The sequence below is a fragment of the Xyrauchen texanus genome, chromosome 33, assembly GCF_025860055.1.
Source record: "Xyrauchen texanus isolate HMW12.3.18 chromosome 33, RBS_HiC_50CHRs, whole genome shotgun sequence".
NCBI classification, from domain to species: Eukaryota; Metazoa; Chordata; class Actinopteri; order Cypriniformes; family Catostomidae; genus Xyrauchen; species Xyrauchen texanus.
The window spans coordinates 23,311,621-23,328,670 of NC_068308.1; the positions used below are offsets into that span (position 1 = coordinate 23,311,621).

The 17,050-nt window shown below is 36.1% G+C and overlaps 2 protein-coding genes across 3 annotated transcripts; both read right to left on the reverse strand.

Moving 5' to 3' along the window:
• Positions 1–1,713: 1,713 nt before the first annotated feature.
• On the reverse strand, positions 1,714–4,371 carry LOC127627047 (cytochrome c oxidase subunit 7A-related protein, mitochondrial). The gene is made up of 3 exons (XM_052103256.1): positions 4,186–4,371; positions 3,292–3,426; positions 1,714–2,928 (listed from the first exon to the last, which is right to left on the reverse strand). The coding sequence occupies exons 1-3, from the start codon at positions 4,255–4,257 to the stop codon at positions 2,788–2,790; spliced, it is 348 nt and encodes a 115-aa protein (XP_051959216.1). The 5' UTR covers positions 4,258–4,371; the 3' UTR covers positions 1,714–2,787.
• Positions 4,372–6,702: 2,331 nt separating this feature from the next.
• Positions 6,703–12,871, reverse strand: kcng3 (potassium voltage-gated channel, subfamily G, member 3). 2 transcript variants are annotated; one of them, XM_052103246.1, is made up of 3 exons: positions 11,991–12,871; positions 8,926–8,999; positions 6,703–8,847 (listed from the first exon to the last, which is right to left on the reverse strand). In XM_052103246.1, the coding sequence occupies exons 1-3, from the start codon at positions 12,602–12,604 to the stop codon at positions 8,354–8,356; spliced, it is 1,182 nt and encodes a 393-aa protein (XP_051959206.1). In that variant the 5' UTR covers positions 12,605–12,871; the 3' UTR covers positions 6,703–8,353. The 2 variants fall into 2 exon arrangements, with proteins under 2 accessions (XP_051959206.1, XP_051959205.1); XM_052103245.1 differs by having other exon boundaries at positions 6,703–8,999.
• Positions 12,872–17,050: the final 4,179 nt, after the last annotated feature.

Consider the following 17,050-nt stretch of genomic DNA (forward strand, 5'->3'; position numbering starts at 1 on the left):
CTCCCAAGGTTACTTTTCTCCATTAATCTACATCTTATGGAGTTTTGTGTTCCTTGCCACAGTCGCCTTCAGCTTGCTCACTGGGGTTATTAATACAATTATTATTTAATTACTTATTTTTAAACACGATAAACAATCGTATTTTATCTAATTACACAGTGATGATTCATCTACATTATAGACATTACAGTTTTATCATCTCTTAATGCCTGATCTTCTGTAAAGCTGCTTTGAAATGATGTGTGTTGTGAAAGGTGCTATACAAATAAAATTGACTTGACTAAAATAGTTTTTTTTTTATTAATAATTTGAGTCTTTTCTTATTATTTGGAGGTGTATTGAAAAAATGACACCAATTTTAGCAGTAAGTTTATGGTGTGTGTGAATGGGGAGCTTTTAAATTTGAGAGTGAAAAAAAGTGTTACACCAGTTTAAAGACATTTTAAAGGTCAGATCAAGTAGAAATTGTTCATTAATGTAACAATTGCCCAGTTTCTTTTTTACAGTGTGCGTAACCTATATATTAAATGTAACACTGTACAATACTACTGATCAATGCAAACAAACCAACCAACAAATATGGCCACCTGGAGGACTATTTGAAATGTCTGGGTCTCTTAACATAATTTAAAAGAAAAATTCAGAAATTTTGAAAGTCAAAATAGAGACAAAACAAATACTGTGGAGGATCAAATCCATTCTTCATTCATACATTCAGGCTCAAGTAGGTATACAACAGAGATCAAGAGGAGAAAATCAAGAGGGAGCAAGTGAATTAAAGAACAGTGGGTTTCCTTTGGCTTCACATAAGAACATTACAGGTAATGGGCCCAAATCAGTAAATGCTTTTATAATGTGTTATAGCCATCATGTTTATGTCCAGACAACAGATAGTTGCATATTCATTTAGATATGAAATGCAAATCATGGAGAGATGACTAATGTCACCAGAGTTAACCGCTACCTGGGAAATATGTGCACGCCTGGAAAGAGTCTTCTGGTTGTCAAGGCTACATCGCTTTCGTGTAATGAACCCCATGTGGGGTTCAAAGAAGAAAAGATTAATATTGATTGTCCTGGAACAAAGTCCTATACGAGGTCATTACCTGTCCCTGACAAAGACATTATTGACCTCTTTAAAATGCTCCATGTGACGTGTTGCTGGTGTCTTTTTTCAGTAGTAAGTTGCACAGATGTTCTTTTACAGCTATGGATGAATTTAGCCCATGCTGGATGAATCATAGCCTCTCAATTGTCAGATTGTTTCACTCTGTTTTGTGCTCTGACAGCCTATCACATGCCAGCATGCAGTTAGACAGTCAGTCAGCCTCATGTTGTGTTATTACCACTGACTATAAAGAAACTTGGAAAAATAAGATCTGGGTACAATAGAGCTCCATTCTTTTCAGAGTTCTAACAGTGCTTTGGCTGTAAAAATACAGATTCAAAAGGATTTTTGGAAGTCCTATTATGCACCATGTCTCATTGCCTTGTTGCCATGTGAACAGCCTGAACAGGAAACTCGAAGAGCTTTTCAAGAGGGGCCCTACAGTATATACACTACAAGAATCAGCATAGTCAACGTAACCTTAAAGTTTTTATGCTTTTTTTCTCTATTATTTCAAATTAAATATCGTACTGAAATCCCATGAATTAAAAGAAGGAGGTAGACAAAGACATCAAATGGTTAATCAAGTTTAAATTTGTTAAATATTCTTTAATTAAACAAATGTACATCCTAGGGGGGCAAAACAACAAAGGAACTTTTGAATACTGTACCAGCAGTTCCTGGAGGATTATAGGCACTGCAGCATTTCTTGTTCTCAAGTGCACTAAAAATAACCGAATAAAGACTGTGGAATGACCACGTAGCACAACATAACATACATTGGCAGAAATCTGAATGGAAAGCTCAATCCAAAATTACTCACTCGCTTGTTGTTTGAAACCATTTATGGCTTTGTCTTCTGTTGAACACAAAATGATATGTTAGAATGTTAGCCTCAGTAACTCTTCAATTGATTGCAAAATTCAAAACAGTAAGAGTGAATGGTGACTGAGGCTGTCATTTTACATTTCACTTCCTTTTGTGTTGCACAGACGAAAGACAGTCATACAGATTTGGAACAACATGAAGGTACATTTTTATTTTATTTTTCAATACTGCTCCAGATTTACAGAATCCTCTCAATTCCAGCTCCACACACGTTTCTTTCATCATTAACGTCCTATACGTTTTCCTAAAGACATTCTTAATTTGAATGGCACACTTATGATGACCAAGTGTGTAACAAACACATTAAACAGCAGCACCAATCAACACTAATGAAAAGTATGATGTCTCACCCTCAATTTCTTTCTCATCCTTTTCTTAAGTGTCAGAGTCCTCCTTAATTATTACCAAAGCACCATTCACACAGTCTATTATTTTTGATCAGCCAGTACACATCAAGATTGTACCAACCTGAGCTGATAAGGAATAATTGCAGCTGAGAGTGAATGGTTTATTGTTACATGTGTATACTAGAGGGATGATGGGTCTAGAACATAATACCCAAACATACAAACTAACAGCATCCCATTTTAAGTTTAAAGAACAGAGCTGATACAGCACACTAGTAAGTCTTTTTCTTTTGTGTTAAAAGAAGTCAGGACAGAGTGCCTGTTTATGGTGATTGAGGCTGGGAGACACATTGAACGGCCTTGCTAATGTTCATGATAAATACAGTAAAGGTACATGGCACATGTATTATTTAGATGAGTTGATATCAAGAGGCTGGATACAGTTCATTTGTTTTTGGGCTGTGCTGCTATATAAAGGGCTACAAGACAGTAGAGAGCTCCCCCGATTGTTAGAGCCATAGTGGTCCTGTACAGCAGTCTGTCTGGAACACCTCGCTTTAGATGGACAGGAATCTCATCTGAGGCCTGGAACAAAAACATTATGAGGACAGAGGTGAGCAACAAGTAGAGGAGGAATTTAGTATTCATGCACTCAGTTAAGTAGCTTTAGGGTTCCCAAGCCTTTTGATTAATATATTTCCATGACATTTCCAGTAATTGGTCATAAAAAAAAAATTCTAAATCTATATTATATTAACAAAGAATGAATGAATGAGCAATGAATGAAAAAAAAAAACATTCTGACCATACCTATACATTTACTAAATTATATTAACTAAAAGGAGCGTTTAAAGATTTTATAAATTACAATGACTTTTCCAGTAGTAGAATTTTAAAATACCCTGATATTTCCATAATTATGCTGTAACTAATTTGTTATATGCGCACCTGAAATATCCTCTGGAGGTCTGGAACCTTGTTGGCACCCATATACTCAATGACAGCACCCGACTCAGACACGATTTTAGTTGGGGTGGCAAAGATTATGGTAGGGGATTCAGATGGTATATTTGACCTCAAGCCCTGAAAGAAGTTTAAAAGAAAAAGGTTAAGTTGATAAGTACTATCTTTACTGGGTCTATGTAAAACAATGTCCTCTTAAGTACTGTCTACGAGATGTTTTGGCCATAAATCTCCACTTTCACTTTCAGAATGTGAAAGTGGATATTAAGTGTAAAAAATGTTTGCATCTGTTTCTCACCCACACCTATCATATCACTTCTGATGACATAGATTTAATCACTGTTGTTGTATGGATAACTTTTATGCTGCCTTTATGTGATTTGTAAAGCTTCAAAATTCTGGTCACCATTCACTTGTATTGTATGGACCCACAGAGCTTAAATATACTTCTAAAAATCTTTGTTTGTGTTCTGCAGAATAAAGAAAGTCATAAACATCTGGGATGGCATGAGGGTGAGCAAATAATGATAGAATTTTAATTTTGGGTGAACTATTCCTTTAAGAATACCTACAACTCAGTGATCTATTTAATGCAATGATGTATAACACAGATGAGTTCAGCTGTATCATAACTGCGCAATAGTCCAAGCAAGTTAGTGTGTACATGGTGCGACTCAAAATTTTAGTTATTAAAAATAATTATATAATAAACATTATTTTATATCATTCATTAACATCCAAACGCGTAGGCCAGAGAAAGATTTCTTCAATACCTAACGACTGTTTTAATATAAGACACATCTATGGATAACAAGAGCAGGTTAGCTATAGATGAAGGTCAATTGAAGTATCCTTTAAGAAACTTAATCTGATACATACCTGGGGACTGTATGCGGGGGACGGCGCTGCTCCCGTCAGTCTTTGTGTGAAACCACTAAATTTGTAATACATTTTGTTATTTTAGCTGTAACCGGCCAAGACGAGAAGAAAGTGACCGTCGGGAAAACTCCACTCAACCGGCTTTTTTCTTGTGTAAGAATTTGTCGCAGGAGTATGACGTCACGTACAGGCACGTTTGATAACTCATCACACTGTTCCATTTAGGTCATAACCATGGATTTCTTAAATTAATTCCCCAAGTTTTTCCTCTTCACTCACAGAAAACAAATATATAAATTACTATGTACTCAGTGTGGCGCATGGAGAACGGGACATTCACTGCGTCGCCAGGGTCTACTACGCAGAGGATTAGATCAACTACGTCATGCAGCGAGCAAGCTGTTGTTTTTATGAAAGAACTTGAAAAATACTTAATTTCAATTAAATTGTCTGAGAACAGAAAAGCCTTAAAAATATTATCTGTTCGCAATACTTTTCCTTTTTCAGTTGTCATGTAATTCTCATAATTTGTCAATATGTACAAGTTATATTATGTGCACCCACAGCTTTTAGTTTATTTTTTTCTCTTCTTTTTTAAATGTATTTTGTTGTTGACTGTTACAATAAAGCATTAAAAAAAAAAAAAAAAAAAAATATCACACTGTTCCATTTAGGTTTAAAAAGAAGATGGAACAATCTTGTTTCAAGACGCGCGCGTGTGTGTGCTTATACTACATTGTGGGGACCAAATATCCCCATAAAGATAGTAAAACCTGAGATCACCTACCTTGTGGGGTCCAGCCAGCGGTCCCGTGAGGAAAATGGCTTAGGAAACATAATACACAATGTTGTAATGTAAAAATGCATAAAGGTTTCTGTGAGGGTTAGGTTTAGGGATAGGGTTTGGGGATATAAATTATCATTAGATCTGTATGAAATCAATAAAATGCATGAAGGTCTATGGAGAGTCCCTACAATGATATAAAACAATTGTGTGTGTGTGTGTGTGTGTGTGTGTGTGCGTGTGTGTTTAATAGACAAGAATTACTTGTCTCGCTTTACTTGATCACTCTGGACCCCACTCATCCAGCCCACTACCTTTTTGAACTGTTGACTTCTGGCTGACGCTTCCGAGCTCTGAGCACCAGAACCGTCAGGCTCAGGAACAGTGTTTTCCCTCGGGGTATCCATCTCATAAGCAGTTAAAGCTGCCCCATTGAGCAATAATTATGTGCAATACACACTTCTGCCATTACATACAAACTTTTTGCACTGTACATAACATAGCCTACTGTATTTTTGTACTTAATATAACGGATTTGTTTTAGATTTGCACTACGTATGTGTGTGTATGTATGAAGGTGTGTGTCTGTGTGTATGTACGTATATGTATAATTTTATATATATATATATATATATAAAATTATACATATACGTACATACACACAGACACACACCTTCATACATACACACACATACGTAGTGCAAATCTAAAACAATATATATATATATATATATATATATATATATATATATATATATATATATATTATTATCTATGTCTTGCTGCTGTTTTTGTATTGTTTTTGTATTGTTGTGCACTGAAAGCTCCTGTCACCAAGACAAATTCCTTGTATTTGTAAGCATACTTGGCAATAAAGCTGATTCTGATTACAAACTAAAGTGGGTTTTCTTGTTAATTTCTGTCTAATTATGTAAAATACCATATGCATAAGCATTTCTTTTTATACATTTTTGTACATTTATATATACATTTGTGTCAATACAAATCACACTGTTTCATATCCACTTAAATCTAAATGTGGAAAGAACAAACCATTGTTTTGTGTGTGTGTGTGTGTTTTTTGTTTAACTAAAATCCAGAATAATAAAACTGTGAAATTTGTATAGCTAACAATTGTGCACCATTAGTATGTTTAACTAATCCACTTGAGTTTCTTTTGTATATTTGTTTAGTAATAAAAAAATAAAAATAAGATTAAAATAAGCTTTAAAATGAGACTAAAATGAATTCAGTCCTTAATATGTAAACTGCATTAAATCATGAATATGATATATAAAAAGGACATCTATGCTTAATGGGATAGTTCATCCAAAAATGAATATTCTCTCATCATTTACTCATCCTCATGCCATCCCAGATGTGAATGACTTTCTTTCTTCTGCAAAACACAAAGATTTTTAGATGAATATTTCAGCTCTGTAGGTCCATACAATGCAAGTGAATAGTAACCAGACCTTTTAAGCTCCAAAAATCACATAAAGGCAGCATAAAAATAATCTATAAAACTCCAGTAATACATATCTTCAGAGGTGAAATGATAGGTTTGGGAGAGAAACAGATAAATATTTAAGTCCTTTTTACTATAAATCTCGACTTATGTTTGCGTTCTTTAGAAGAAAGAAATTCATACACATCTGGGATGGCATGAGAGTAGTAAATTGAGAGAATTTTCATATATGGGTGAACAGTTCCTTCAATAAATCACAATTTATTTGCATTATGCCTCTTTGTGTGTAGGCTATTTAGCTATTTGTGTTATAGGAATTGTATTGTAAATGGAGAATAAAATAGATCATCCACAAATCCATAAACATTTCTTTATTTTCTTCATACACATAATTGCTTTTACCAATTAGAATACACTTTAAATTGTAGAATAGAGCTACATAAGATTTCATTTGCATCTTTTAATGTCCCCCTCCCCAAATAGCCACAAAAACAGTGAAGCATTAAACTGCAATATCCTTGCTTCTTCATAACTACAAAATTATACAGACATGAAGGCATACATCTCCTAACAGATGCAAGAATACACATTGCGTGATATGACATTAATCAAACAATGTTTGTGCAATTATTTAAAAAATAATCTCTACATTGCATGACAATTAAGGCTAAATACAAATCATGTCATTAGAGCATAACCTGAATTTTGAACAATGCACTCTATCTTGGTTTTTATATTATTATTATCAATTTAGCTTAGGCAAAAACCTGTAAGCTTTATAACATTGTAATAATGTTAATTTAATATATTTCCATAATAACAGAATACTATTCAAATTTAGAGTATGTCCCCAATCTAGCAAATCTATATCCAAAATTAATTTTTTGATAAAAAAAAAGACCCGTGAAGTCAGAAAGTTACTGCAATGAGGGAAAGAGGTTTGATTTTGTCCTTGTATTCAAAAAGGAGAAAGGAAGCGAATGACAGCCCTCCTACTTGTGAGCGTGTGGGTGAGGTGTTCGCTAATCAATTTAGTTAACGCCTCTTGATTCACACACTCATGCATGGACAGGTTGCAGATCTGTCGCTGTCTGGTGGGACATCTGATGTTTGTTTTTTTGTGACTTAGTAAAGTTAACTACCATTGTATGATCAAGACAAGGATAAACTTTATTTTATTCTGCACATTTGTGAGTCACTTTTATTTTCAAAACAAATATGTTTCACAGTATTCACTTTCATATTGTGCTCAAATGCTTCTATTGTGCCACTCCAAAACACTCTAAAAAACCCTTAAACATGTTTCTTTTGTTCTTCATGCCTTTTCACTTTTTTTAGAACTTATAGAGCTATGGAGCTGAATTAATGATTTAACAAGTTGGATGGACTTCTCCATGGAAACACAAGCATTTGTATGAGCTCCTTCTAGAGTGCTGTGTGGACACAAGGTCTCGCCACATGCCCGTTTCAGGCAGCCTGGCCATCTGTAGTTGTCAAATGCCACAGTTGTCCGTTCATATACTGGAAATGCTGTTGGATCCGTTTTGTTCATTTACACAGGCATGAGTTTACAACATAAACATTGGCTAGTGCACGTCCTTTGGATCATAATGCTTTTTGTGCACTTTCCACCTGTAAGCTTTGGGGGGTGGGGGGGGTGGGTTGAGCCAGATTCCTGTATAGTCCAAAGTCAATGAATTATGGAATTTCAGAATGTGTCCTTCAATAAAGAGGTATAATGTTATTATTTGGATATAACAGAGTCTGAATTTTTCAACAGGACAAGTAGTGTTTTTCTTGTCATAATCAATATATTTTAGAATGTCTGTTAAAAAATAAAGGCACATAAGAGCAGGTGATGTTACTAGGCTGAAGACCAGCACGTTCCGAGGATCTCAGGATGAACTAGGCTACAGTCAGTTGAGAAACTCAGAGGAGAGACTTCGCATGCAGCGTGCTGAGCGGAATTTGAGCTCGTGGTAGCACTGTACAAAGCTGTGGTAGATAAACGTAATGGGCAGAGCCAGCAGCACAATGCCACTCACGACACATACGCCACCCAGCACGCGTCCCGGAATGGTGATGGGGTACATGTCTCCATAGCCGACGGTCGTCATGGAGATAATAACCCACCAGCAGGCTGCCGGGATACTGGCGTAGTCCTCGTTGCTAGTCTCCAGGTCAAGCCCGTGCTCCAACAGCTGTGCCAGGGCACTGAATATTGCCATTGCAACACAGACAAACACCAGCAGCATGACCATCTCACGGTAGCACCTGCGCAGCGTCAGCCCAAGTGTCTGCAGACCGAGGAAGTGACGTGCCAACTTAATTAGCCAAAAGATGCGCATCATTCGTAGTACGCGCAGGGTGACTCCTGCTCGCTGTAGCTGAGGGTTCTCTCCTGTCAGCGCTGTCATAGTGACAGACACATAGTAAGGAGTGATTGCCAGCAGGTCAATAATATTAAGGGGGCGGCGCACAAACTCACATTTATCCCGTGAGACAATGAAGCGCACTATGCATTCGGCAGTAAACCAGCCAATGCATACTGCCTCGATAATCCTGCATGAGATGTGGAGAAAGAAAAACAAAGACAGAGAGAGAGGGAGGGAGGGAGGGAGAGAGAGAGAGAGAGAGAGAGAGAGAGAGAAAGGGGAGATGAAAAGAGTATAAAGAGAGAGTTAGTGGGAATGGAAGGTCAAATATGATTACAATTTAACAAATAGTCCTTTGAGTGTTAGCATTGACAATCAATACATAATAACCACTAGAAACTGCTGAGTAACCATTAACTAAGTTTATGCTTTATCATTGTATTGTAAATTAAAAAGTAATGCAACATGATTATATTAGCATCCTTGCAGCCATGCAATCAATGTGCTATATATGGAGAACGTCATCTCATTCGCACTGTATTAACATCTCCAGTGTGTTGTTGACACTGAAGTGTCAGGATCTTTAGAAGCTGAAAGAAAAGAAGGTGAAGCTTGCTCAATAGTCCATTCAATTCAGCTGAACAATTTTGATTGCAATTTCTATCAAGTAAAACATCTCTTTTGTGAAATGATCCATCAAAATAAGAATTTGCCCCTGAAAGTGCAAGCTTTTTGTATTTCATTCTGAATATTGTTGATCAAAGTTGTAAAATATGCTTTGCTGGACTGCATGTAGAGTAAACAGTGCCAAATAATTACTGATTAAAGTGGAGATGTGATGGATATGTGCCCTAAAATGCCAAAAGTGTTTATGCTGTTATCAATCCTAAGTATCCATGATAAAAAACTAAATAAAAATAAAACCCTAAATGTTAGGAAATGTAGACATTTAAAGGTTGTGAAAGCACATTTAGAGGTGAAGACAAATATACAATATTGAATATACAATAATACCGCATGCATAATCAAACTTGCTGGGTTTAATTCCATATCTTACCAGCTCGTCATACACATATGAGAACACATACCTGAACCCTGAGACAAACAGTGTCCACTGTGGAAAATGGAATCAAGACTGCACTGGATACACAGAGAAAAAAACCTTTGGCCCTACTCAAAAATATTTCCAGACAGAGAGAGAGAGATGGGACAGGGGTATACCCAAAAATGACAATATGGCTTAAAACAGTGAATATGGAAGGAAGATCTATAATGGGATGACTTAAAAGATGTGAAAATGTCAAAGAATGAAATAATATAGGCTAAAGGAAGGACAAATTTGAAATTTTAAACTCAATCACAGGGAAGTCTACTGGGCAAGCGATGTCGGCGAGAAGATAAAAGTAATCACCTTTGTAATACTGTATACTGAAGCATTCTATATTGCTTGCATTATAACCATAAGGATATTGTTGAAATATAGTTTTTGTAAATTATTTCATTACTAGTATTGTTTTCAGTGTCACACATTTTAATGCAATTGTACAAAAAGGAAGAATAAAACACTGCACACCTAAAAATTAACTGGTGCGTGGGATAAAAAAAAAAAAAAAAAAACAATATCCCTGCTGCACTGCTGCTGCTTGCAAGTACTAACGTTGTAATAATAAATGGTCTACCATTGGCCAGTGGCAGCAGTGAGCAGGATATTTTTTTCTTGCTTATTTAATGCAACTGCACACTTATAAAAAAGTCTGTAATTTTAACAGTAAATATTTAAAAATGCTACGGTTAAAGTTAATTGGTTTACAGGTGGTAACCTTCATAAAATTATATCCTAATATATATAAAAGTCTAAACATGTAATTTTACAGTAAAATATTGTTTTTTAGATGTACAAATTATGATTTTATCATATAATTAATGGTAAAAATGTATATTATGTTTAACAAGAGAATACATACTTTTAATGGTAAACCATTGTTATAATTACGGTGAAAAACAATAATCGGGTGTTCCCAGAAGTCCCTTCATGACCTATCAAATTTCAATATATTTTTTGAGAATAGTTAACTTTATTATTATTATTTATATGAATTTATTGGGGTGTTCCATGTTATATTTTATGTGGTTTAGTTCATGTTTATTGCAATACTTTAATTTTAAATGTTTTTAAAATGTTTCTGATGATATTTTGTTTGTGTGTGTAACTCTTGATGAACTTTGAGTCATCATGTGACCTGTTGTAATTTTTACGGTAATTTAACAATACATTTTAAAGTTACAAAAGCAAACATTTATTGTTCCAGAAGGTTAGTATATCACTTTTATATTATGTAATGGTAGTGAACCTTAAAAAATATAGGAATAAAAAGTGCATTCTGTAAAAGCTGAAACATGATCACTGTATTTTTTACAGTAAATATCTGGTAACCACAGCTGCCGGTATTTTACTGTAAATGTTAAAAAAAAAAATGTTTTTACATTGTACAAAAATAACTGGTATTTTGATAGATAAGATTCCATTTTTAGTATTATTGCTTATAAAGGAATATGGGGCTATTATTTTTTCCTGGTGTGTGTGTGTATATATATATATATATGTATATTTTCTGTATATATATATATATATATATATATATATATATATATATATATATATATACACACATCTACAGAATTGTTATAACCAAACCCAAATGATTAAATAATGGGTAGCCTATTTTACATCTCGCAAATATCATAATTATATTATTTTTTTTTAAATAGGCCCATCCACGTGCATCCCTGCGTTTTTAAGGTCTCGCAAGCATTCTATGGAAGGCTATCGAACTTTTATTTTATTTCATTTTGTTGCTTTTCATAGAAAAATAATTGCTTCAAAATTGCTTCATCGGGTGGGACAATTACTGATCAATGGTTTGAATTGACTGATAACTGAGTAGGCCTACATAATAAGTAAAAAAGCAAGTTTCTGATGTGGACAAACATGCATGATGACAAAATATTTCAGCTGAGACTAAGAAAAGTGTGAAAAAGAGTGCGATTTCCTCTATTGCATATATGATGCTCTCAAAGCTCAGCTTTCCAGTGAGAGATCATATAGAAAGCCTCATGCATATTATTACATTTGCACAATACGTAAAATAAAACACATACGTTGAAGTTATGCATTTACCTGTGTTCTTCCACTGTATTGTTTTTTGCTGTATCCCAATCAGGCAGAGTGCTTGCGCAAAGGATGACCATAGATGTAATGACAAAAATCACTGACACTGATGCAAGGATCTGCGCCGCGACAGAAGAAGCTGGCTCCTCAAAAGTCCTTCGCATCCTCTCCAGCCACCGCGTGTTCTCGAGCCTGCTGACCTGTTCCTCCTCCTCACCTCTGGACTCCACCTCTGCCTTGATGTCCTCCTCTGAAAAGTACGTGTATGTGTCCGACATCCTATCCTCCAGCCGTCGCTGGCAACAAAACTCCAAATGTGAGCTCTCCAAACCCCAGTAGATCATTTCGTTATAAAAGGAAATCTCGCACATCTGCGGGACAAATCTGAGCTTTCCTGATCGGACATAAAGCATGATAAAGACAAACGCCTCGGAGTGCCTGTCGAAGAAAAACTCGTTTCTCTCGTGGTCATAATCGTCACATACCTCCAAGACCTCTTTTTCAGAGGAACAGCTGTGTAGTCTGCTCACTCGTCGGAGAGGAAAATCCTTAATAACTTCTCTTGTGAAAGCATACTTGGTACCACCAACATTTAGGATACATATATTCTTCCCAAACTTCATTTTGGATCAGATTGACTTCACCGATTCAAGTGAAAAAAGAGAAATGACGCACAATATGGCTTGATGATGGTCATAGTTAACATCCCATGTAGCCTATTTATTTAATTAGTACGAAAATAACGATCAAAAACAGCTCCAAACTCGCGACCCAAAACAACTGGCGCAGAAAATGTCTGATTATATTCCGATTTTGCCAGAATGAGCGCGCGCGTATCACTTTGGAGAACGATGGAAAAGTGACTTCTTTCTTTGTGCATCATCTAAACTCCAGCCTTCAGTGGGCTGCTTCATACAGTGATGTCACACTCGACAAGCCTATTGCGATCCATTATGCACTCCCAAAGAACGGGCGTTCCCAAAGACCCAAAGAAATGACAGTAAATGATTTCATGACGCATGTCTGGGGTTTACCAGTGGATTTGGTGCTTAGAACTGTTTGCTGTAGTAGTCTACGAACTCTGTCGATGTTTATTTGTTGATAGCTAGGAACAGAGGCGAACCAACATTGAGTGGGGGGCCCCAGGCAAAATTAATCAATGAGGCCCTTCTAAAATATTTTTTTTGTAACTATATCTTTGTTACCTAGAGATATAATTATACAACATACAAAAAGTAGTCAAAACACATCTAACAGAACATAAATTGTTTATTGTTTACAACATTAAAGTACTTAAATGATATGTTGGCTTTAATTAACTTTTTTATGTCAACAGGTTCCATAAATTAACTTATAATTTTTTTGAGTGTACATAAATCTTAATATTAATAATGTATTGTCACCTTAAAAACGCTGCTTACGACCATAGGTCATTTTCTAAAAAAATAATCTATCGTTTCGCTAGATAACACCCTCTTCCTCAGATGCGATCGTACACAGCCCGTTGAAGCACTTCAAAGACCTTTGAAACTGCATTGATTTGGACTTAAAAACGTTGGTTGTCATTGAAGTCCATTATTCGAAGAAAAATCCAGAAATGTTTTCCTCAGAAAAAAAAAAAATTCTCTTCCACTGAGGAAAAAAAGACATGGATATCTTGGATGGCATTGGGGTAAATTAGTAGGAAAGTTTCATTTTGAGGTGAACTAACGTTAATCCTTTAACGGTATTCTATTTCAGCCTGCATTAATACCGTCTAACACTTTACATGCTGTTGCTAAGTGCAACCCCCTAGCTAAACAGTTTTTCAGTAACACATTAACGTTACTTGTAATTAATCTTAAGTGAAACTAAACTGAAATTAACAACGTGGATTGTGTGATTTGTTTTGTACATTTCTTAAAATAGCTACCATTACTTAACAGTAGGGTTGCCACCTATGTCTGATAAAAAACCTGGACAAATCAATGACCCGGCCACCGCTTTGCTCACAAGTGAAAATGTCCATTAGACATTAGACTCAGAAGACACAATTGGTCGTTGTGCAGTAAGATTGTGCATAGTCGTGAATATTTTAAACATCTCAAGTATTCTCACTTATCTTAACTTATAGCTTACCTGGTTGCTTAGATACTGGTGCTTGTGCTTGCTTTTGCTTTGCTAAAGAAATAAGTAGAGGGATGACATTAGATTTGCATTTACCATACCTTAGCCACATCTATAGCCACTTTTATTTAGTATGTCTCAATCAGACATTGGAATAACAAAATCATACATAAATGGGCCTTAGCTTACCTAGTCTTCCATCTATACTTGGCGTTTCCCTTTGCTGCAGCTATCAGTGGTTTCTGTTCTTCAATGAATGTCTTGAATTCAGTGCATGACAATTTGAAATTCAATCTGACCTGAAGCTCAGACTTCACCATTGCAACTAACAGTCTGTTTCTTTTATCGGACCAAACATCCTCCATATGACTGAACACTCTTTCTGCATAGGCATTACTGACTGGTATGGAAAAAACAAAAGCAACTACTTTCAACAGCTCAGTGGATTCAGTTGCCTTGCTAAAAAAATTATTTGTTTTAGCATGGTCATCCAAAGCAGTTTTGCCTTCATGTTTAACCAGAATTTTAACTGAGCATACGGAGCAGGTAGCATAAAGTGGGTCGCCTGGCTTTAGCCACGTGGAGTAATTGTAATTTTTCAACCAGTCATTATTAAAATATGTCGAACGTTTCATTTTCTTTTTTACTGGCCTGTCCGTCTTTGTGAACACACTGTCATCTTCGTCTTCCGTCTCGCCACCGACGTACAATCTTCTTCACACTGCTTCTCAAATTGCAGCCTGTAGTAACTGGATAGCTGCCAAGAAGACAGACGCGCTAGATGACGTAGCCTACGTCACGTCACGTCACACGTCCCAGAGCCAATGATAGCGGATTCTACACACAAGAGACACGGACCACTCTGTGCACAACGCATAGGCTATTTCAAGTGGAGAGAAAATAGATAGTTGAATATACATATTCACGTAGCCTTTCGAAAACCGGGACATTTAGTGTCCCGGGAGAGTGGATACATTTCCCGGGACAGGTTATTAAAAAGAAGGACAATCCCGGTAAAACCGGGACAGGTGGCAACACTACTTAAGTCACCTCTGATAACAGATCACTCGAGATAACTTACATATATTTTACGTAAAGGTGCTTTAAAACGATATGTAACGTTACTACTGTGAAAAATAAATGTGAATTGAACGACGAAACGATTTGTTTGTCATTAATTATCCTTAACGTAAATGTTAAGTCAATTAAGTTAATCATCATCATCTCATTCTCCATCACTTACCGCAGTCATGTTTTCTCTTTTCCCCATCATCTTGTTTTTTTCCGCTTCTGGCTGCCAGATGGATATGTCCTCTTCATTTTTAATACACGAATTCATGCATTTTCGGGTACAGACAGTAAAAGAAAGACAGAAACGCGAGTAAGCGCTGCGACAGTTTGAAAAAGGCGCCAGAAGCAGCAAAACCATACGCAGCCTTGCGAGAGAGGGGGGCCCACTAAGGGGGATGCGGAGGTGTTGCGGCGTCACTGCGTGTTATATTAATATGAACATTTCTGATTGTTTAAATGATCGGCCCTCGGGGGCCCCCTCAAAATGCGGGGCCCCAGGCAATTGCCTGCCTTGCCTGCCCTATTGCAGCGCTTCTGGCTAGGAAATAGATCCAGAGGGAACACGTCACTTTGGGAAACTAAAAATGTCAATATTAAAATCGATATTGCAAATTAAGTTTTTCCCTATTTGTTGTCTCCCCACAAACACCACAAGCAAACTTTAAACTCCTGTTTGTGAGTTTTCTACATTACAACATATACATAAAGAGTTTAACACAAATATTATGTTTGTTTGTTTTTGGATATGCTATTTTGAAATGCTACCAGTTATTTAACTATCTGCACATACTCTTGACTTTTAAGAACATTTCCCTGTATATCTGTATATCAGCATGTGGCATATTTGTACACAGTACTCAGATTGAATCAAGTATTCTGGGGGGTCCCCATAACACTTTTATTGTGTGTGTGTGTGTGTGTGTGTGTGTGTGTGTGTGTGTGTGTGTGTGTGTGTGTGTGTGTGTGTGTGTGTGTGTGTGTGCGCATAACTTTTTTTATTAAAAAGTTATGCATATTATGAGATCTGGTATATCACTCCCCCTATATACCAGATCTCATAATATGCATAACTTTTTAATAAAAACAGGCTTACATAAAATAACAGGTTTTTGTGTTGATAAATAAAATAAAAATACATTTTCAGTCCACTGTTCTCACAACAAAAAATTTACAATTATTCTTTTAAACGGTTTACTCCAAGTAATACTGGATTTAGAGGGTGACAAAGCAGCAGACCCAAAAAGGGCAACTATGGCAAATATACCAGGGGACTACAGGAACTTGAAGACCAGTAAAAGCATGCAACTTCAAAATACATTGAAATATCTCAAAAACAGTAGAAAATAATCAGATGGCTTACAGTCTCACTAAATGGTATCATTGTCAGATTCAGCAGTGGCACATGGACTAATTATTTCATAATGTCTCAGAAAGCAGTGATAAAGGACCTGTTTATGGACCTTTTTATTACATAAACAGTAGCAAAATGATGGCAAAATACTATCAGGCTGTAATGATAATTATAGAAAGGAGATTAGAACCCTGGTGCGGGAGCTTTATTGAAAGAGTGCAGGACAACTGGGCAAGCAAGATACAGTCTTTAGAAGTTTAACAGGCATGTCCACAGGAGATTCTCAAAAGTCAACTCAGCAATCATCAATAACAGCAGTCAAGGTAATTTTAGGAACCAGTGGTTGAAGACATAAACCAAAACTCATGACAGGTAAGTATTCACTGGCTAGTATCATCAACATCCCCTTGGATTAGAACAGATCTCAGGACAGGCATCACAGGTAAGCAAATTTCTTCAGAAGCAGGGATAACGTAAATCTCAAATGAAGAATGAAACTCAAACAGAAATGCGTATTCACGCTAGGTATAAACTCAGTCTC

What these genes read in the sequence shown, in the direction of transcription:
- LOC127627047 (XM_052103256.1), bottom strand. Translation starts at nt 4,257, where the DNA reads ATGTATTACAAATTTAGTGGTTTCACACAAAGACTGACGGGAGCAGCG. An exon ending in CCCCCGCATACAGTCCCCAG is followed by an intron (nt 3,427 to 4,185) that starts GTATGTATCAGA and finishes AACTTCTTTCAG; the next exon opens with GGCTTGAGGTCAAATATACC. An exon ending in ACCTCCAGAGGATATTTCAG is followed by an intron (nt 2,929 to 3,291) that starts GTGCGCATATAA and finishes TTTTTGTTCCAG; the next exon opens with GCCTCAGATGAGATTCCTGT.
- kcng3 (XM_052103245.1), bottom strand. Translation starts at nt 12,604, where the DNA reads ATGAAGTTTGGGAAGAATATATGTATCCTAAATGTTGGTGGTACCAAG. An exon ending in AATACAGTGGAAGAACACAG is followed by an intron (nt 9,000 to 11,990) that starts GTAAATGCATAA and finishes CATCTCATGCAG; the next exon opens with GATTATCGAGGCAGTATGCA.